The following is a 22,086-nucleotide window of genomic DNA, read 5'->3' as shown; positions in this document are numbered from 1 at the left end:
CGTAGACGGGCTTACCTTTGGCGCACCTTTGGCGCGGATTGGGCGCGAACGCTGCGCGTAAACGCTGCGCGCGGGAACTACTGTCATATATGGATAGTGGGGGGGGAGGGGCGAGGGCGGCTCAGCTGGGAGGCGGGGCGGGCTCAGGGAGTACGACAACAACAACACCGGAGACAAAATGGAGGGGGGAGCAGAGCAGGGCGCCGGGGGATATCGCGCAAATAATGCTAATGCAGGCACAAATGTTTCAACCTAGCGATGATGAAACGAATACGTTTTCAAGTAAAATTGCAATACTACAGTTGCTTGCTATGCAGCGCTGATCACCAATACCGCGTTTCAGCAGACAGGCAGACCAGGGAGCGACCACTCGGGGCAGGAGCGACGAGGAGTCACAGCGCTACGAGGTCAGGGGGCGCTGAAATAGGTAGTGGGAGGGCGGCTCAGCTGGGAGGCGGGGCGGGCTCAGGGAGTACGACAACAACAACACCGGAGACAAAATGGAGGGGGGAGCAGAGCAGGGCGCCGGGGGATATCGCGCAAATAATGCTAATGCAGGCACAAATGTTTCAACCTAGCGATGATGAAACGAATACGTTTTCAAGTAAAATTGCAATACTACAGTTGCTTGCTATGCAGCGCTGATCACCAATACCGCGTTTCAGCAGACAGGCAGACCAGGGAGCGACCACTCGGGGCAGGAGCGACGAGGAGTCACAGCGCTACGAGGTCAGGGGGCGCTGAAATAGGTAGTGGGAGGGCGGCTCAGCTGGGAGGCGGGGCGGGCTCAGGGAGTACGACAACAACAACACCGGAGACAAAATGGAGGGGGGAGCAGAGCAGGGCGCCGGGGGATATCGCGCAAATAATGCTAATGCAGGCACAAATGTTTCAACCTAGCGATGATGAAACGAATACGTTTTCAAGTAAAATTGCAATACTACAGTTGCTTGCTATGCAGCGCTGATCACCAATACCGCGTTTCAGCAGACAGGCAGACCAGGGAGCGACCACTCGGGGCAGGAGCGACGAGGAGTCACAGCGCTACGAGGTCAGGGGGCGCTGAAATAGGTAGTGGGAGGGCGGCTCAGCTGGGAGGCGGGGCGGGCTCAGGGAGTACGACAACAACAACACCGGAGACAAAATGGAGGGGGGAGCAGAGCAGGGCGCCGGGGGATATCGCGCAAATAATGCTAATGCAGGCACAAATGTTTCAACCTAGCGATGATGAAACGAATACGTTTTCAAGTAAAATTGCAATACTACAGTTGCTTGCTATGCAGCGCTGATCACCAATACCGCGTTTCAGCAGACAGGCAGACCAGGGAGCGACCACTCGGGGCAGGAGCGACGAGGAGTCACAGCGCTACGAGGTCAGGGGGCGCTGAAATAGGTAGTGGGAGGGCGGCTCAGCTGGGAGGCGGGGCGGGCTCAGGGAGTACGACAACAACAACACCGGAGACAAAATGGAGGGGGGAGCAGAGCAGGGCGCCGGGGGATATCGCGCAAATAATGCTAATGCAGGCACAAATGTTTCAACCTAGCGATGATGAAACGAATACGTTTTCAAGTAAAATTGCAATACTACAGTTGCTTGCTATGCAGCGCTGATCACCAATACCGCGTTTCAGCAGACAGGCAGACCAGGGAGCGACCACTCGGGGCAGGAGCGACGAGCCACACACACACACAGAGCCACACAGACACAGAGCCACACACACACACACACACACACAGAGCCACACACACACAGAGCCACACACACACACAGAACCACACACACACAGAACCACACACACAGACAGAACCACACACACACACAGAACAACACACACACACAGAACCACACACACACACAGAACCACACTTTGACACCTTGCTACCTGGTGACGCCCCAAATCACTAATATGTATTAAGGTCGTCAGCTACCCTAACTTTAGAGTCATGGCAATATCTGGCAACAAAAGCAGTTTGTGTGGTTTGCACTGACATTAACAATAACACAGGTCATTCATGACAAATAGTCTCGACTGACGTCTCCATCCTTAAAACTGCGTTATTGAAGTGATGAACGTTTAATACTCCGTATAACTGTTTGCCATGTAATGCAGCTGTGTCGATACTGTGGCAAAACGTCTATGCGTTACACCAGGTGCAAAGTCTCTGCAGTGGTAAACGGCAATTTATCTACTCCAATGGGGCAAACTCCCCATGACAGCTGCTTACAAGGAAATCCCGGTGTCTCGTTACTGCCTCAGACAAACAACCACGCTTTTCCAAAATAACCCAAAACAATTTAAAAGCGGGCAATTCCTCCCCTTGCATTATCGCAAGAATCAAAAACAATCCATCATAGAATTACATGATTTCAGTACAGAACGTTTTTTCTTTTACAAATATCGGACACTTCGTTTCCTTCTGATATTCAAACCTGACTGTCCAGCATTATGTCACTCAGAAAGAAGAGAGCCTATTAGCATTGAAATCTTTCACCATCCCACCACTCGTAGATGATAGTGCATCGTCGTTTTAAAAGGAGCCTCCACATCTTTGAGTTTCCATACATATGAGCGGGCCAATGATATTTACAAGACGTTGACTTGATTACTCATAACACAACGCGTGCGGTTTCTTATTATACACTTAACTATTCACATGGCAACTCCTTCACAACTGTAAGAGCAGACAGAGCTTGGCAGTGTAGTAGCAACACACAGCCCCTGTCCAGCATGGCCCTTCTGCATGTGTCATTTAGGCTAGTTCTGCGCCCAAAGGCCACATGAACACGACCCTTCCCCACCGCTCCTTCTCATGGCCCAGCTCCTGCATGTGCGGCAAACTCCACGTGTCATCTCCATGGGCCAGCCTCAGACTTCCTGGTCTGCCGGCACGGAGTCTTGTTTAGGCAGAGACTGTGCTAGGAGGCCACTGAGAAGGGCAACTTCTCCCGTAGACGCAGGCGACGTGCAGGTAGCCACACAGACCCCTTTCAACCGAGTGGTGCAGCAGGCGGGCGCCACGCCATCCACGTGTCACCGGCCTCCCGGCGCAGGCATGAACAAAACGGCGGGCCGACAGCCGCCATGCCTGGCATACAAGGACACACCAGGGCGCAGGTTCCGGCCTACCTGCCTTGGACTTCCAGATGTAAAGAGGTCCATGGTGCTGATACTTCGCTTCCTCACCCGGGCTCCCCACGGAGCCGCCATCTTGGACCCTTGATTTTCTGTGGGTTCGACCGGCAGCAGCCTGCGGAGGAAGACACGTGGGGCAGCTGCAAGGGGAGGGGCGGAGTATGGCAGAGGGAAGGGGGGAGGCGAGAGCGGGACGGAGGAGGGCTGCGGGCAGAGGGAAGGGGGAGTCGAGCGGAGCCGAGCAGCTCCGGAAACACCACCACGTTTCTCCGAGGCCAAGCAGAAATGCCTTGGAAAAACGCATGGTCATTTTGGGATTCGGGGGCGTGTTTTTCGTGCTCTCCCATTCCCATTAGCTGGAAGGTAAAATACCAGCCTATGGGAAGAGGAGAGAAAGAAAGTAACCCCCCCCCCCATCCCAAAAAGACGGGGCTTAAACATAGCTGCCAAGGTTTCAAATCACTATGTGTGACATTTTCATAATTTCAGTGTCATTATGAGTGACATTTCAACGAATATGAGTGACACTTTATCACAAGCAAAATTAAGCAATGAAGACCAGGGAAACAAATAAATATTGAACATTACACCCATGTGAGCAACAAGAAACACTAATAAGATCTTAGAGCTTCAGTAAAGCACCAGAAATAGAAGGGCAGGAGAGGCTCATACAAAGCCTAGGGGTCACTGCCCAGCCGCAGCAAGGTGTAAGTTATTTTAAAAAAGACACACACTGAGTAACTGATTTGTAAAATAAAATAGAAAGTTGCACAGTCTACTAGTCTTTCAGGCAATGAACATATTATTTGTGGCACACATTAATGTTTACTTAGTTAAATTGGGATAAATACACTACCTGCGCTCACTCTCTCTGGCACTTGTCATGCAGACTGCGGCCTCCTTCTCACAACAGCTGCTGAGGCGGGGCTGTGGCCAAGGGTCAGGTTACATTCAAGCTTCCTCCCGCTTTAATGTGCATCTACACTGATGCGACCTTGATTTGCTGCACTAACTTCTTACTGACTGTATACCAATGGCCTGCCTCCATACCGAGTCACTCAACCGGCGCTGGTGAGCCTGGGATCGAGTGCGGGCGGGATCTCATAATTCCGCATTACAATTGATAGTTGATTTATATTACCGGAGCCGACGGTGCGCAGCTGCTGGCAGGCTGTGCCTTGTCCTGGCGGCCAGCACTGCGTGTCACCTGCACTAGACTGCGCTGCTTCTTACGAATTCGGAGAAGCTGTATGGGTACCGCACTCAGTGATTTCATGGGCAGAAATTTAAAGCGCAGCCGAAACATATTTCGCCCACTTGCACTGCAGATAGAGGCATGATTCAGAGACTCACACAGCAGGTGCCCTAGGCCACCAGCGGCCCTCGCTGTCCGTGGGGGTTGGATCGGTCTGATCATTATTATTTTTTTTCTGAAAAACGGACTGGTGCCAGCAATGCTGGCTGCCATTGCCACTACACTACTTCAGCCTCCTACAAAGGGGTGCAGGCGGCCGCCTGCTGCAATCAATTCATGTGGCCCCCTGCGGCGGCGGCGGGCGGGTATGGCATGAGAGAGGCCGACTCTCGTGCGCAGCCTGCACTCTCTCAGATTCCCCGCTTCTGAACTTCCTAGTTCCTCTGGACGTCACGTGAGGGCACTGTACCACCGGCACATCCGGATTTAATCCCGGGCCCGGCCCCCTGGTGTCACGGTTGGTGATTGATAGCTGCAGTATGACTGAGAGGGCAGCCCGGCCCCCAAAGGAGTGTGTGATGATGAGTTCTGACAATAGCCGCGCGCCGCACCGGCGCCGCTCCATTTGCCGGCAGAAAGATACATTGTAGCGCTCTCAGCCTCTACAGAGAGCTGAGAGCTGCAGTCTTGTTAACTGTTTAGGAACTCTGCTGAGCAGCACCTCTCTCGAAACGGCAAAGAGAGGCTGGGCACAGGCGCCGCTGGCGCACCTGGCACAGGTGGCAAGATGCGTGACAAATCATTTCAGTGCGGTGATGCGGATCACCGCACTGAAATGCGTGAGCGTCACACCTGTTGCGTGACGCTTGGCAGGACTGGGCTTAAATGGAGTGAACCCCCTCTCCTCCAATGGCTGGCCTCCGTTTAGGAAGCCAGCCAATGGAGAAGAGGGGCGGGTTGAAGCCCCCACACTCCAAAAAAGAAAATCTCCCCTGCGAGACTGCGCAAGCACGGCCTACGCAGGCTTCGACCTAAAAACGTCGCAGCTGTTCCTGTATTTTATGACATATATTTGCTTATGTTTTGAAACCGTTTAATATCACTGTTTTCCTGTAGATTATTTTATTAAGCGCTCCAACGACGTTAGGTCAGATTGCGTTATAGAAAATCGTATAAAAAATAAATAGCTTATTGATCAGCATGATCCCTTTTTGGGCAATTGGCTTTAACTAATTATATATTCGTCGTTGTGTGGGTGGAGGTCTGTTTTCGGCCTTTCTTTCGTACTGACTTTGTGGGCGTTTATCTTATCGAAGTTGTCAACAATGCTTAACTTAACCACTAGACTCAATGTACGGTGTTCCCCCGGCATCCAGCCCCTTACAGCTGTGTCTAAAGGTGCTACTAGTAACTTATTTTGAAAATATTAGCACATAGTAGCAGGAAACTACTAGCATGCCTGTCCCAGAGATGGCCGCTTTTAGGACACTAGAGCCTCACGCAGGCGCGAAGCAGGTAACACTGCTTTCGTAGTACGCTACGCCGTAGCCGTTGTTGCTGCACTGGCGAACAGGATTAGGCGTGAAAGTATGGGTGCCCAGGCAGCGCACTGTGAAGTGGCGCCATAATTTGCACTTTCACAAGACAGCAAAATGTGCAGCGGCTTGGTAAGTGCACCTTTCAGACTGGTAGTAAAGACGTGGGTTTGGATGCTGGTTTTGTCCCCGATCTTTTTTTTAGTACCCTGATGGTAATTTGTTCAGTGTCTGGTGTTTCGTTATTTGTGGATTTATAGTTATTAGTTTAGCGTACCCAAACGTCAACTTTTTCCAAAGCCAGGACAAATTATTGTCTCACTTTTCTGATGACCTGAAGTATTTTGAAGTCAAGATGTTTTCATCTAGCCGAGATCTCATGTAGACATCCAGCAATTTTGTGATCCGAAGTTTCTACATCGGGTACAGACAGGTTACCTAGTATATAATTTCTTTTCTCTGAATTGTGTTCCTTTTAGCCTTCTTTTACTGTTGGTAAGCCATACTGACAGGTAACATGATAGCAAAGAAAAATGCACTACTCTTGTGAACAAGCTGCAGCATATTGTCATCATGCCTTCATTTTTTTTTTTGTCCAAAATTGCAAAGTTCGTTTGGCTGGTTCCACAGCACATCCGACAATGTAGAATTGTTGGCTCGCTTTGTTTCCAGTCTCTTGGCTACATTAACTAAGTCATTGCATTATGTGAGTTGTGCCCTAATTAATTTGAATCGATTTGACTAACCCACTTAAAGGGAAAACCTTAAGTGACCAGTACCAAACTGGTCATGGACTGGAGCTTCCTGAAGATATCTGCTGTAATGAATGTTGCCCCGAAGTGCTGTCTGGAACTTCTACGAGCCTTAGAAGTGACCCAGAGGATCTGCTCCAGTAATGATGGAAAGTTGGGACCTAGACATCTTTATCATTTCCATGAGCTGCCAAGAGAACCTTGTAACAAAGGTGAACAATAGTTATGCATCTTTCTCGGATATAGCTTCAGGCTTGCCCCGCTGGAGGATGTTAAGCCCTGTAAAACAGGCTGTTAAAAACTTTGCCTGCAAAGAACCTGCTTGGTGGATCTGACCTGTGCTCCCATTGTAGTGGGCCTGAAATCATATATAGCTCCTGGCCCATGCTTCCGTAGACTATCATAAGTACGCAGTGGTGTTTTACATTTTCTTTTGATTTAAACATTTGCAATTTATATCTATGGTTTGTCTCCTTTAATGCATTTTTGTTGAATTTGTGCCGTTTTGTTTATTACACTTTCTTAAAACTACTACTGTATTTAAAGGATGAAACGCATAGAGAAGAGGACATGTTGAAGGTGTAGTGAACACCTGCTCCCGAAGGCCCTCAAGCAGGAAAGGGAGAGTAAAATATGGGAAGCTGTTCATTCTCTGGGAAGGCAAATAGATCCAGGAATGACCTCCCACATTTTTGGCAAATGGACTTGAAGTTCTCTGAGGCGAGTAACATATCCTGAAATGAGGGAATTATTTTGCTCAGTATGTCTGCTCGGGTATAGGCCCGACTCTAGAACAGGACCGCTTTTGGGGACAGCAGTTGCATTTACGCCCAGGATTCACACAGTGTTTCTACCAGATTGAGAGATCTGTAACAAGCTCCTCTTGGCAACTGGTGTATGCCAAAGTCACCAGAATGTTCATTTGAATGTGTACTTGCTGATGTTCTAGATTGCATTGGAAATGGGTAAAGTATGAAGAACCTTAAAGAACTCCCTTTACATTGGAAAAAAAACTTTTCCTAAGGGATCATCTGCTTTGAACTGGAAGAACCTTTAAGATTTGTGCTCTGTTTCTTTGGTCTGGGTTCCAGTGTAACTACCAGAGTAGGACTGGAATGCATTTGAAGACCTCTGGCCAGAGACTCTGACTTAACCACCATGGAAGATCTTTTTAGAGAGCGGGGCAGTTCCTGGGATGAGTTTCTTAGTCTTGAGACACAGGCCTCCAGTACATCAGGCGATGAACTAGTCAAGGAAGAAGATGGATTTGTGCCTAGGAAGCATACTTGAAACCCTGGTCAAAGACATTTTGGAGATTGAGCCTTGGAAAGCAAAGACGTTAGAACCTTTCTGAGCCATTCTATCCTTTCTATACAGAGGAACACCACCCTTAGGTTTAATCGGAAACATGCTCCAATAAAAAGTCTATTTTGGAAGGGGCTCAGCTGGTATTTTGGCAGGTTTAGATTTAGTTCAAAGTGAGACAAACACTCCTGAAGAGAACTCGTACCTTTCGTAGCTTCCTCTGATGATGGGGTATGAAGTAACCACTCATCAAGGTAACCAAACACACGCCAACCCTGAAGATGTTACAAAGCTATCCAGAAGCCCATCATCTTGGTGAAAACTTTTGGGGCAGATCCGAGTCCTTAAGGGCTATTCCTGGGAATGATAGTGGAATTTCAGACACTGCAAAGTGAATATGAAAGTAAAATCTATTATAAACATGAAGGCCTCTTCTGGATTAATAGTAAGAATTCTCTGGAGTTTAATTCAAGTTGATTAGCATTCTGAATCCTGGCAATGTGAGTACAAGAAACATAATGAAGTAGACTATACCTTGCTCATTTGAATGAACTGGAACAGTTGCCTCCTTTACCAGAAGAGACTGAACTCCCTGAAGAATTTGCAACATCTTAATGGAATTGCTAATGTCAGTGTAGGATCTGCACATTGTTTGGACAACATAAACCAAAGGATTGGTGTCCAGCCTGATTACGGACACCCCGCAGGATATGCTGGCCTATTGACCAGCTATCGGGATGATAAAGTGGTCATACCGTTGAAAACCACTGCCAAAGCCTTTTCCATATTTACCCTGTCGGTCTTGCGCAATCTCTCTGCAGCTTCCTGCTAATAAATCTTCCATAGCTTGTTGTATATTCCATACAAGAAGCGCTTTTGACATGAGTTTTTGAGCCCTAGTAAAATATCCATGAGATCCAGGTCATCAGAAAGAAGGGACAAGTGTTGTTTAACCTGTGAAAGTGTTGAGGTATTTAGCCGATCGAGGCATAACTTCCTACACTATATGATGTCACCACCCCAGAGTGTTCTTTTTGTACATAGCGTAGGTCAGGCCTGTTGATCTTAAACCCTCCTGTGTCACCCAAGAATCTAGACTGACATCTGTCCATGTCTTATGGCCTAACCAACCAACCCTGGTGATCTGAGTCTGATGTATTGTATGATCCATTACAGAGCATGTTATTAGAGACAGCGGTCCCTTTCAAGAAAAATACATAAGCATAGCCACAAAACTTCAATCACGATTGGGTCTATTACTAACCAAATGGAAGGTATTACAATTTATTTCACTGAAACAATAAACATTGAAAAAATACTGTAAAATAAAGTGAGCAGGAAGTGACGGGGTTTCTGGAAATCAACAAATTTCCTGACCTCAGGCATTTAACTCCAAAGTGACTTTTTAGTGATGCAAGAAATAACAATAGTCACAATAAAAAGAACATCTTGTGCTCCGCATACATCATAAATAACGGTTAGAGTTAAGATGGCATATAATGTATCCTCACTGTACTTTGTGTATTGTTGCCAATGTTCAAAGCGTGCAAATGTGGGAATGCGCGGTGTGTTTGAATCTTTTGCCTTAGCTAAACAAAGGCATGAAGTCTGTTGCACTGTTTCATTCAGGAAAATCAGTTCATGTGGAATGAGGCATGCTCTAAATAACGCCTCTTTTTCCCTGAACCTGGCAATCTTTTGATCCCCAGGCAGATATTGTGTCTATTGTGTCATTCCAAAAGTCGAAACCTTGTATAGACAGTTGGGAAATAAGGGAAGCAGAGTAAATCAGCTTGGTGTTTCTGAGCATGTTCTTCTTTGTAAGTGTTGGTGCAAGCCTATATTAATAGGAGGCTGCGTCTGTGTCAAAACCAGAAAAATATGCAAACTTCTATGCAAAAGTTTTTTGAACTACTCTTCAGCGCTGTAATGCAGTGTTCCGATTGGGTGTAGTTTTACACAGCACGTGGGATAATAGCTTTGTGTAAAAAGTGGTGACCATAATGTTGATACCAGCACGTCTCCAAAATTACTTGTACCAGCATACAATTGATCATTAGAAAGGCTGCTGATTGCTCTAGATATGAAAACAAATTATGCAGTTTCAATGTCTCAATCATCAGAGAATGTACTAGAGGTGATAATCATTTAAAGACATTTTACAGAAATATGGCTTTTGCAAAAGTTCAGTAGGTCTATACACATCATACAATAACCTGTCCCAAACTATTCCATTGGTAACTGGAACCGCTGTAATGTTCACTAGGGACAGATCCCTCAGTTCATGGTGCGATGATGCATGTGGTTTCAGTACCAAGTTCACTTGTGCTGCAGAGTGTTCTGGGAGATAATTTCCATTCAGAAGTAGAAAAAAGACAGTCACCAAACCAATCCTGAGCCAGGAAAATGAATCCAATTGTAACCCAAAGATGTATCCAGGGGGCAAGAAGGTGTGTCTTTTTCAGCCAAAGATAGAGAGAATAAACTCTTAGCTTGAAAGTGAGTGGCAGTGTTGGCAATTCAGGTTCACTGGTATCTGATGAAAAATCGTCTTAATGCACAAAGTAGCCAGACACCGTCTGGTCTATTTTTGGCAGCTCAGCATGTTTTGTAGAGCCAGGAGATGTCTCGATCTGTTCTGTATTCATATAGATGTCATCGAGTTGTCGAATTGAAATTTCTCAACTAGTTGACTTAACAGTTGTAATTGTTTCAATAGGGATAAGTATCATTTCATTGTTGTTTACTGCTTCTCTTCGGAAAGTGGAGTCTTCATGTGATATTAAGGCTTCCTTCTGAGCTTCCTGCCCGATAGTAAGAAGAGATCTGTGGCTACCCAGGAGCAAACGTGGCCTACTGTTGAGAATCGTCCTCATAGTATGTGATCTGATCTGGTCTGATTGATGGAGACAAACCTTTTGTCTCGGCGACCGGCAAGTGGCAGAAGAAGTACAGTTCTGCTATCTTAACCAGGACAGGTACAGGCGCTCTGTACGATGGCCCAGATTCTTTCTTGTCCACTATTTTTTCTCATACCAGGTCCCCAAACTTCGGGATCCAGGCAAGTCTTGCTGATACTGCTTTCGCTTCCTCAGTGGCGGTGCTTATAAAGCTCTGTATTCTCTGTAAAACATCCAAACGATCATTGTGGTCAATTGGAGTTTCAGCTGCCACTGCGCTGACATTATCAAGGTCTGGTAACCACATTCTCTCCCCAAATAGGATCGCAAAGGGTGTACGGCCCTCCCCCCTGGGATTTTCTTGGCAACTGCCACCCTAGCCTAATACCCTAGCTGTTAACGATTGGTCTAAGTCTTGGTTCTTCCTCTCTACCACCAAATTTCCCTCTGGATGGTAGGGGGAGCAGTACCGCAAGGCCACGTCCAAACTTCCCATGGCTGCTTTGTAAGACTGAGAGCTAAACGCTGGGCCTTGGTCGAAATGTAATGTGCCAATTGCGTATGTCCTGATAAAGACTTGCAAATCTTTTATAACAGTTCAGCTGCCAACTGAGCACTGGGGCCAAACATACAGGAATCTAGAGCAAGAATCTACTGTAAAGCGCACTACATACCCGTGAGGGTCACCAAGATGTACTCGTAAGCCCTGTCTGAGTGCAAGGAGCCGCAGTGATCCAAATAGACACAAGCAAGAGGTTTGTCTGAGATCAATAAAGGTGTTTGCGGTAGACGTGCTACGGTGGAGCCTTTCGTCTGCTGGCAGATGTTGCATTTAAGGACAAAGTTCTTGGTCACTTTAGTGAGACCGGGTCACTAGTAGCGCTGCCTCATTAATGAAACTGTGGCAGTAATGCATGCATATGCTGAGCCCAGGCCCTCATTTGCAGCTAGTATCAATACCAATCTGCAATCAGTGTTTGGTATTTATCTTCCTTTGATCTGACAGTAGACCGCATGAAAGTGCAATGTTTCAAAAGTAATCCTGTGAAATATCTTCCTCGTACTGCTGTAAAGATTTCTTCTAACTGTTTCCTATGAGGTGAACATGTGAGAGGCAGTGAAAGAGGAACCCTCCAAATGTTTTTTTTTTTTTTTGCTTGCCCACTGCAACATCTATCTCAGGAATCAAATTTGCGAAAAAACACTATCCTAAAGAAGAAGAATCTACCTTCACTTTATGACTGATGTGCAGTCAGAAAGTGAAAATATGTGCCTCCGTGATTCCTAAAACTGTGCTGGCTGTGCATTACCGCATGGAAGCCATTAAAGGGAGCTTAGATGACAGTATTTCTACCTTCATCCTTGAGATCATACTTTGTTGCTCTTGCTCAGCAAAACTTAAGACGCCTGTCTGCAATAAGGCATGCTTCCTTTTAAGCAACTAGTACCGCCACCAGCACTTGGAAATTAGGACATCAAACAGATTGGCATGGATCAGTGTCAATAAATAACAACTTCTGAGAAACATCTGCGTCACATGTCCCAGGTCATTCAATGTTTCCAGGTCCTTGTCTTAGTCCGAAACAGTAGGGAAAAAACAGGAAACATGCTGGGTAAGCTAGCTATATTCAGCATCCATGTAGGTGGACAGTCTGCTGCATACTTCCAGATCTTTTCCTCTACTCTCAAGGAGGAACATCTCAGAAGTATTGACTGGGATGAAGGATGTAGGGGTAATATTGACTTTTACTTGGCCTCAAAGCAGGCTGTTCAAGCCTTTTGCCTGTTGCAATAACTCTCTGCTTTTCACTTTCATTTACTGTAAGGGAGATATTTCTACTTCTGCATACCTATGAATACTTGTTGAAAGAAAAAAATAGTTGCTACATACATATATGGTTTGTACCCATTGAATGGAGGGGATTGTTTGTAATGTAGCGTACATTATTGACCTTGTAGGCAATGCAACATCTGGAGTTTTAGAAATGCAGTTAGCATGCATCCCACCCATGGGGGCACTATAGCAGGACAGAAAGTATGTGCTTCAGCGGCTGAAATTCCAGATAGTTGCAGAAAATGTAATGTGATGCGGAGGCAATTTAACGCTGGAGCGGGCCTTTAATAGCCAGTATAGCCCGCTACGGCGGGCTATAAGGCTATAATATGCTTCAAACAACAGAGTTGGCTTGCCCATTTCAGTTACATATCTCTTGGACAGAATAGCTGTGCCTTGGTTATATAGATAACAGAACTGTGTTCTGACAGCTGAGCTAGCTCTCAGATTAGAGCTGTTAAGTGCCTAGTAAACAGCTGAGTTATTACTTGTTCTCATGTCGTTTTTATGTATCTCATACAGCGAAATCAGATGTTGCAGTTGTACAGCACTCGAATAGCATAGTTATCCTGCAGGTTACAGATTTTACTGGCATGTATCTTGAGGATCAAGACTACTGCACTGCTTCACCGGATCCCGCAGTTGTGCACTACAGACAGCAAACGTGCCACACTTGTTGCGTAGGTGACATAGCCGTGTAAACCTTTGTCCTTTAGGAAGTTTGTTAAGCCCATACTTCAATTAAAAAATCCCCAAATTTCTCCCTCAGCAGTTGGATCAAATTGGGCCTTCACACAACACAAGATAAAGTGCACCCATCAGGACCGACAATATCGTTTGGGGTTGTACAAACCTGAGCAATATAACAAATCTGTCTTATTCAAGGCTTGATGTTATGCAGTAATTTGCAATTTATGGCTTGGTTATCTTGTAATAATAATAATAGTATTGAATGTTTGTATTACTAATTAAAACCATTACAATAGTAAAAGCAATAAAACTAAGTGAAGTCTACACCTGTGGCCTAAAATCAGAAGCTACAAAAATCACATGGGCGGCCTAACTTCTGAATTAATACATGCAATTACAGTGTACAGTAGGACCTAATAAATATAGCTGCAAACAAACTGATGTAAAAGCACATAAACAAATTCCAAATGCAGGATAATTGAAAAGGCTCAAGGCAAGTTACCCAGACCGTAGTCTCATGGAGTAAGAAAAAACACCCAAGCAATTGGGGAATAATCACCTTTCAGTTATGCTAAAACTGCCTTGTAACATCTTCAGATGCTCAGGAGAATAAACATTGATTTTTAAAATCCTCTAACTGAGGACATCTGGACCTTGGCAAATGCATAAATCATGGATCAGTGTTTCTGGCTAACAAAACAAGTACAGTACAATATATTTCCTCAAGTTTCCTTCCAGGTAGGTCTAAAAGCTAATGGCAGACTCAGACCAATGCAGAGGCTGATGACGTTTACCCATGTGCTGGAAAATAAAAGCAAGTTCAAAGTATTTCTGATCCTAATGAAAATATATGAGGTGATTGTCCGCCATGTATACTTTTCTTCTTCCAGGTAAGACAGTTCCCAAGAAAGTATATTTATTTCGCCTGGTTCATAATTAAATTTGGTGGTGTTTTACCCTCCCTCTTTCATCCGACCAGAATCCCAAATATTTATATGTGGAAACGCATTCCAATTTAGCGTTCTACTGTCATAGCGATTTTCCTCCATTATAACACAATCTTTGTTTTATCCATATTTATGGTAAGTAAATATACTTTATAGTAGGTGTCTAGCCTGCCCAGTCCTCTTGTAAGCCCACAGTTGTCTGATCAGAATTACTGCATTATCGTATCAAAACTGTTGGAGAGGCAGTCTCCCAAAGTTCTGGGAAAATAAGTTATTCGCTTGAATGGCTGTTCCAAGATGAGCAATGTAGAGACTAAAAATCATTGGGGTTATGCATCTTTATTTGATCCCTTTTTTGGTAAAGGCCATTTCAGAAGTAACTGAGGTGGGGCCATCTTATCTTTAACCCCTGTCTCATTGTACTTATGCCCTTAGTAGCTGATCAGGGACTCCCCAGTTATACATATTAAGCCATGAAAGTTTCCGGTCCAGGTTATGAAACTATCAAATGCTGTTTTAAAATCTATAAAAGCTGCAAACAGAGCAGAATCTTTCCCCGCGTGTGGCACAATAAATCACGACTAACATTGTGAGGAGGTTAACTTCAATTCCGCAGCCCTATTGTAAGCAAGTCTAATAACAAGATATCTGTTCATGTTTGTTGCACATGCCTCAAAGTCTTGTAATAATTTAGTGTAACATTTGCCTTAAATATCAAATATCGCAATTAGCTGAAAAAAGGGTTGAATTGCGTACATGCCTTTCTTATAAATAGGAAATAAGATTGATCCTTGCCAACTCTTAGTTCACGTCTGTGGTCAATAACAGTACAGCAAAGTTAATAATTTTGCCCACATGACACAAGTGCCGGTAGGCCAGTAAGGCCAGGAACACCCCTAGTGCTGATTGTAATTAAGATATTACGCATTGTGTTGCTGGTAATAATCAGTGACACAGAAGCAGTTTCACCTCTAGTTATTTGTGCTGTAGCAGTCCTGTTCACTACATACAATAGTCTGAAATAGTTTAACAATTTGGTTATGGACAAACTGTTGGTGTCCAAACCTTTACACACACTGATTAAGTAATTACTATATCCCCATAACTTACTGGGATAACTTGATTTATAAGCCTTGAATAATTTGCTTTAACTTCTTTTGTTTGCTATGGATTTTATCTGCCATAGTGCTTTCTTATTCTGTGCCATTTTTTGGGTGGACTCCTGCTTCAACTCCTCATTACTCGTGCTAAAGCTCTTTCTGTAAAGCTTGTACAGCGCCCATTTAATTTCTGTGAATTTTCTGGAGTACCAAGTGTTGTTCCAAGAGGGTGCAGATCTTGCATTTAGAGGATGTTTTTGCTGTCCCTGTGGCCTTGATAGACAGAAGTAAGGCCATTACACTTTCTACCCTTAACAGGCCAGGCAGGTGAATGCCCTTTCTCCGACAACTTCTGTTCCGTTGGGTCAGTGGAGTACAGTCTGTCAGGATAATGGAGATCATTAAGTCAGCCACCGTGCCGGACTACTGTCACCAAGATTACTGCAGGCCTAACGGTGATCTCTGTACCATGATTGGAACAACGATTGGTGGTTCCTGTCAAGGTACTAAACATTTAACAAAGTTTTTGTTTTTCAAAAACACTGAAAAACAAATAATGACCCTACAGAGTTTTTTTCCCAGGTGTGGGTGTTATTTGTTTTTTTGCTCTAATCTTGCAATGACTGACAGAAAAAAAGGACAATGCGTCCATCCTAAGTAAGGTTTTACTCTTCCTCCGACGGTCCCAACTCCGTCATGTCATTGGAGGAAGCATTCCGTCAAAATAGTCAATAGGAACTCCACCGAAAGAAAGCTAATAGTCTGCCCAACTAAATGAGATGGGCAGATTGAGGGGTTGATACCCTGTGTTCCAAACTCTGAATCTGGCCCTATGTCTTTGTTATCTCTTTACTTATGATTTGATGTTGTTTTTAAAAGCTTAATACCATTGCCTCTGTTTAAAACATCAAAAGTAAATACAGCCAAATCTTTTAGGCAGCCTCTCTTTTGTCTTTCATTGTTTTGCACCAGTTCAACTGCTATAGCCTGGCTAGGTTGCAGTGGCATGTTAGAGTGGGAGACTTTATGGATAGTATCATGGCTAGACACATTAGAAAGAAATCTGTGCCCTTCAAATTTTATTCGTTGCGATTCTATTAGGCAGATTTGGTGATATGCAGAAAAAAGGAACTTATTTTGTGCAAATAGGTTTTTTCTGTTGTTCCCAACAATGCTTTCTTGTAGTAAATCTGAGTGCTCATATCGTTCCTACAGATGGTGGTCTCCTCTACCTACTTGGACTCAGGGGAGAACATATTTTTGTCTGCCCCACCCAAAAATTAATTGACTACACAGAGTCAGAGAATAAACCAATTATATATTTTGATACTTGTAAGAAGGGCAAATCGTGACCTAGAGTTGAATGGAAAGAAAATGTAAAACTTGGAGTATTGTTTGGTTCTACTGTCGCTTTGACAGTCCTTCTACTAAACATATCACTAGAGCCTGACTTAGCACAAGTGGCTGGACTGATAGAATTGAGTATCTTCCCTGTTTGAGGAAGTTTCTCGTTATGAAGCGCAGAAGATGTTATGCTGTGACCATCCTACCTAGAAGCACAGGCAGGATAAACGTTTGTTATTCAACATTGATTGGTACCCTGCCATAATACATACTTACCCCTTTTTGTTTTCATTTTTGCTTAATTTTTTTTCTTTTTGTTTCTGTTACAAAGTTGGGTTTGTGGGAGATGAAAAAAATTCTTGTGACATACTAGATTTAGTTACTATGTAAACCTTTCACTTGAGACAAGTACTCATCTAGTCTTGTCTAAACCTGGGAGGAACTCCGCTAAGTGCAAAAAAAACTCCACTACGATGAGCTCCACAAACAGCGGAGTGCTTTAGATAAATGGCAGTTGCGGTGATTTTCATTGCCAGGTGCTTGTCAGCACAGTGCAATAATCACGAATGGCAACATGCACAATGCAAGTGGGTGCTGCTTCCTTACTGCCACTTGAGTAGATTTTTACTAGAGCGGCAGCTTTCTCAACCTGAACGGGCGGTTCGTCAGTGCGAGTGGTCGCGAGCATACGCAACCACTCGCAATAATAAATCTGATCGCCTGTGTTGAGAAATCTCGCTTGGAGGTTGATTTTCCACACTCGCCAACTTGATGTTGATCGCAAACGAGGGAAATTCTCGCCAGGAGGTGGATTTTCCTCGCTTGCAATCGCCAACTTGACGTTTACGAATGTGAGGGAGGAAAATAACTTCGCTCCAGTTTTTCAGAACTCTGCAAGCTCTGCGTAATGCGTACTGCGTAAAACTTCACAAACTCCGCGAGCAGAGTTCACCGCCTTGACTTAGTCTTGTCCCTGTTGTCAAGATCATACACTGTAGCCTTAATTTCCTTGCCCTCTTTATTTTCTACCATGTTCTTTTGCAGCATTAGATCAACTGTGTTTGAAACAGATTCATGGCCCGTATCCCGAGCCGACTGCTGATCATGATTTGAAACCGAAAGTAAATTTTGAGTTTGGGTGTATCTGGGGGACGTTTAAATCTCTAACAATGTTACTTGTAGATATTTTCTATTATGGTCCTCACATTTCTGTGAGAGTAGAAAGTTTTTCTAAGATGCGTTTACAAGATCATTGCTTGGCATTGCTCGTTACCTCACTTTTAGCCCAAATAACATGCTAATTTAGCTTCCCCAGCTTCTTATCTACAGAAGTGCCATAATAATCTTGTGATTGCAGTAGATCATTCTGGATCATCAGCTTATCAACTGCATTGTGACCGCTGAAGCTGTCCTCTCCAAAGTACAGCTTATAGAGTTCCACATTTTAATTGGAGTGAAACCTTGTGTAAGGATTCAGTCATCAACAGCATTTATATTTATGACTGGTGAGGCCTGAGGAGCAGTAATAGGAGGAGCTCTGATATCAAGGGATGTATTTTGCAGGGATAGTGAATTTATAACACTCCTCTTCAAAAACATCTAGATTTATTTTCAGGGGAAGAAGTTTTAAGGTCTGTTTTGTCCGAATGACAAGCAGACTTCATAATAGTTAAATCAGCTGATCAAGAAACAGAAGCAGATGCCTTTAAAGAATTGAAATGGTTAGTGGCCTATGATTCGCTGAAAGACCGTAAGTGTAGTCACTATTGTGATTGGCTGGATCAACCATCAATCCATTGTTGCTTCTGATTGGTAAACCCAGACTGTGGGTGGGACTCAGGAGGGGCTCTAGGCTACTGTTATTTGTGAAATGGAGATTGAAGAAAAGAAAAGTCGAGCTGCTTTTTCTGCACCGCTTGAAATGCATGTATGAAGCAGGATAGCACAGCTTCCGTCATACTGCCAAGTAAGAGACTGAAGGGTGGGGAGGAGAGGCATGGAGGCCCTCTTAGGTCTGACCCTCAGTTTCCTGTCCAATTACCTCTACCTCCCTTGTGCATTTTCGGAGGCCTTTACTTTGGCGATTGCTTGCCCTGAGTTTTGTAAAATCATCAAAAGTCTGCCCATCACGCCTGTCTCTGTCACTTTGTTCCTTGTGTCTCATGGAGACCATACAAATCTGCTTGTGGTGGGAATTTCCGTAAGGCGACCAGAGGTCCCTGTTTTGCTCGAACAGTCCCGTTTTGAACCCCTCCCATGCTCGTGACGGAACCGTTCCGCCACGAGCCTCGGGTGGGCTGTGCTGGTGACGGAACGGTTCCGTCACGGCCCCGCCGCTGCGCCTGCGCAGCGCTGATTTCGCGCCTGCGCGGCGCGTTCTATTGAGCGGGCGGGGCCGTGACGGAACCGTTCCGTCACAAGCACAGCTCACCCGCGTGCCGTGACGGAGCGGTTCCATCACGAGCATGGGACCGCCGCGCCGCCGCCCCGCCCCGCCCCCTTAGCGCTGCGGCGGAATAGCCGCCGTAGCAAAGGGGTTAAGGGCTGTCCCGGCGTCCCAAAACTTTCTGGCAAAATAAAGACATGTCCTGGTTTTTGAGAGAGGGTCGCATGAACCTGCACATTCATCAGAGTTGTGCAGGCTCACGTTTATCCAACCCTCTCATCACACCAGAGACGCAATTTAATTTTTAGTCACCTGTTGTGCTGCTTCGCCTCATTCAAGCAGCACAGCAGGATTTAATGAGGGATGAATGAATGAGGTCAGCAGAGGCCATAAGCCAGGGCCGTAATTGCCAACAATCTGACCCTGAAGCTCTTGACAGCAATTGGGGTGGGGGGGGGGAGAACAAATGTATCTATCGAAGGGAGCCCCCAACCCTACAGGACGGAGCCTGCTACAAATTCAACGCACAAAGAAGAAGCGTTGAAGCCTATTTCCTGGAAACACACAAGCCTTGATCACAGGTGAGCAGGTGACTTCTACAATAATCATGTGCTTGGGGAGCATGACCCACTTGTCCTCTGGCGAGACAAAGGATTGAACCTGAGACTTCTGAGCACGGAGGTGAGGAAGGAAATAAGAGGGGTATTGACCTCGTCTCTAGGTTTCCCGACACTTTGGGTTTGAAAAGATATTAAATCTGATTTGGGCAACACTTTAATGAGCAAGGTCTTTAATGTTATGAAAGTCGCATATTAGGTTCAATTTTAAAACCTGTGGTTATAATTGCTTTTAATATTGAGCAATTGTGCACTGGAATACTAAATAAACTAGAGCAACAATACTATTATGTAACATTATGTACTACACTTTAAGGAACTGCCTTGTTTCAATCCAGGTGCATTTTAGGATGCCATTGCATCACGTGTGGTTAGACTTAAAAGCACATGATTATTGTATATGTCACCTGTGATCAAGGCTTATCAGAGAAGCCGAAACGTGTTAGGAAGACGAGAGTGTGCTTCCTTATTAATTAAACGCTCTGTGTGTTTCCAGGAATCGGGCTTCAGTGGTTCTACTTTGTGCATATGTATATCTATATCTAGTCTTGATGTACCATGAGTGTCTTGATGAGCCAGGAGTGTCCATCCATAAACATACTTCCCATGTATTCTGGCTGATTCCCAAAGTTCTAAGCAGCGGGCTGTAAGGGGTCCCAACGTGGTAGGTATAGCCCAGAGTGGTATGTTGGGGCGTAGCGTGTTTCAGCGGCCTGGTATTTGAGGGACTGGATCCAATATATAAGCATGCTAGTTAGTAATAGCGATAATTTAGAGGGGTGGTGGGATCCTGGCATTAATAAGGTATGTAATTTTCTCATTCGTAATATTTGGGGTATGTAACCAATTTCTGTTTTGTTAGAGCCAGCCAGTAAGATAATCACTGCAATTGGCCGGCATAAATTAGGACTGAAAATTCGGGGCGCCCATTCCACCCTCTGGCGGTGTTAGCTGTAATTTAGTGAGTCCCACTTTGTGTTTTCCTGCCCCCATGCCAAGGTAATAAGTAAAGAGTTAACCAATTTAAAGTACGTAATAGGAACCATCACTGGAAGGTTGACAAAGAAGTACAGACTGCATGGGGCTGGAGACCCTGTGATATGCATCAATTAGTTGCTGGTTGCCTGATGCCCTCATGTCAGTGGTTCAATTGTGAACACGAAAAGGAGTGGGGATAAAGGGCATCCCTGCCTTATTGCTTTGCATAATTGCAGAAGGCGTGGGTATGTGTGTGTGCCCAGTGCACCCTTGCTGTAGGGTCTGTGTAAAGAAGTCGGACTCCGCTAATGTAGACCTGGGGGATCCCAAATGTTGATAGAACAGCAAAAATGTAATCCATCCCAGAGTATTAAACACCTGCTGGAGGTCTAGGTAGAGGTATCCTGGAGTGGGGAGAAGAGGCCTTGCCACCTCCATGACCTGGTACAGGTCCTGGATATTTAGAGGTGCTCCAGTGGCGGACAAACCCATTGTGGTCTGTATGTATTACGTCTGGTAATATGGGAAGTAGTCGCCTTGCTAGCACTTTGCTGAGTATCTTTCATTCTGTAGTCAGTAAAGAGAAGGGCTTGTATGAGGACATATCTTCAGGATCGTGGCTAGGTTTGTGCAGGGACATGACCAGGGCCTGGCAAGTTGTTTGTGAAAGAGAGCTGATTGCGAGCAATGTTTATATAGTGGTTCTAGATGCAGCAATAGACGAGAAGCGAAATTGGAGTAAAGTTCAACCGGTGTGCCATCAAGGCCAGGTGTCTTATTATGAGGGAGTTCAGATATTGTAGTACGGCTTTCATCCTGAGTCAGGGGGGCTCAAAGTATGGCCTGGTGAGAAAGGGACACCGGGGCAACTGTAGACCGTCCAAGAATGTGGCAATGGTGGGAGGGGGAGGGCGGGGGGCAATAGAGACTAGCTTAATAATCTTTGAAGGCATTGTTGATATCTATCTGGGTGGTGCAGTGGTTGTGCGCACTGATAGATGGGGTTAGGCAACAATTGCAGCCGTATCATGTGTGCCAAGAGTGCTTCGGTCTTATCATCTTCAGAATGTGCTTTTTGAGTGTGTTAAAAGCAGTGATGCCCACTCACAAACCCATAGTGCCAGTCAAACACCCATTCATACACTCGCACCCACTCGCAGACCCATAGAGAGAGAAAGAAACACACACCACCCCATCCCACACACAAACACCCACACACCTCCTCACAGACCCATACAGGCATTGACGTACCCAGTTACAGACCCACACAGGAACACACAGACTCACACAGAGATTCACACACCCTCTCACAGATTCTTAGTCCCACACTCGCCCACTCACAGGCCCATACAGGCATTGACACACTCAG

At 45.2% G+C, this 22,086-nt stretch overlaps 1 protein-coding gene across 3 annotated transcripts in view; it reads left to right on the top strand.

Annotated features, from left to right (window-relative positions):
- The first annotated feature begins 5,859 nt into the window (after positions 1-5,859).
- The window catches only part of CENPC (centromere protein C), a 1,220,926-nt gene continuing 1,204,699 nt past the window's right edge, over positions 5,860-22,086 (top strand). For 2 of the 3 annotated variants that reach the window (XM_078676246.1, XM_078676245.1), the window contains exon 1: positions 5,860-5,996. Coding sequence is in view for 1 of the 3 variants with exons in the window: in XM_078676245.1 (XP_078532371.1) it covers positions 5,982-5,996 (15 nt within the window). In the remaining 2 variants the exon portion in view is untranslated. The remainder of the gene's footprint in view (positions 5,997-22,086) is intronic. The other variant, XM_078676249.1, reaches the window with a different exon arrangement.

This window comes from Lissotriton helveticus, chromosome 2_1, assembly GCF_964261635.1.
Source record: "Lissotriton helveticus chromosome 2_1, aLisHel1.1, whole genome shotgun sequence".
In the NCBI taxonomy this organism is placed as follows: Eukaryota; Metazoa; Chordata; class Amphibia; order Caudata; family Salamandridae; genus Lissotriton; species Lissotriton helveticus.
The sequence above is the reverse complement of the archived record's forward strand: the minus strand, read 5'-3'. Positions and strand labels throughout refer to the sequence as shown.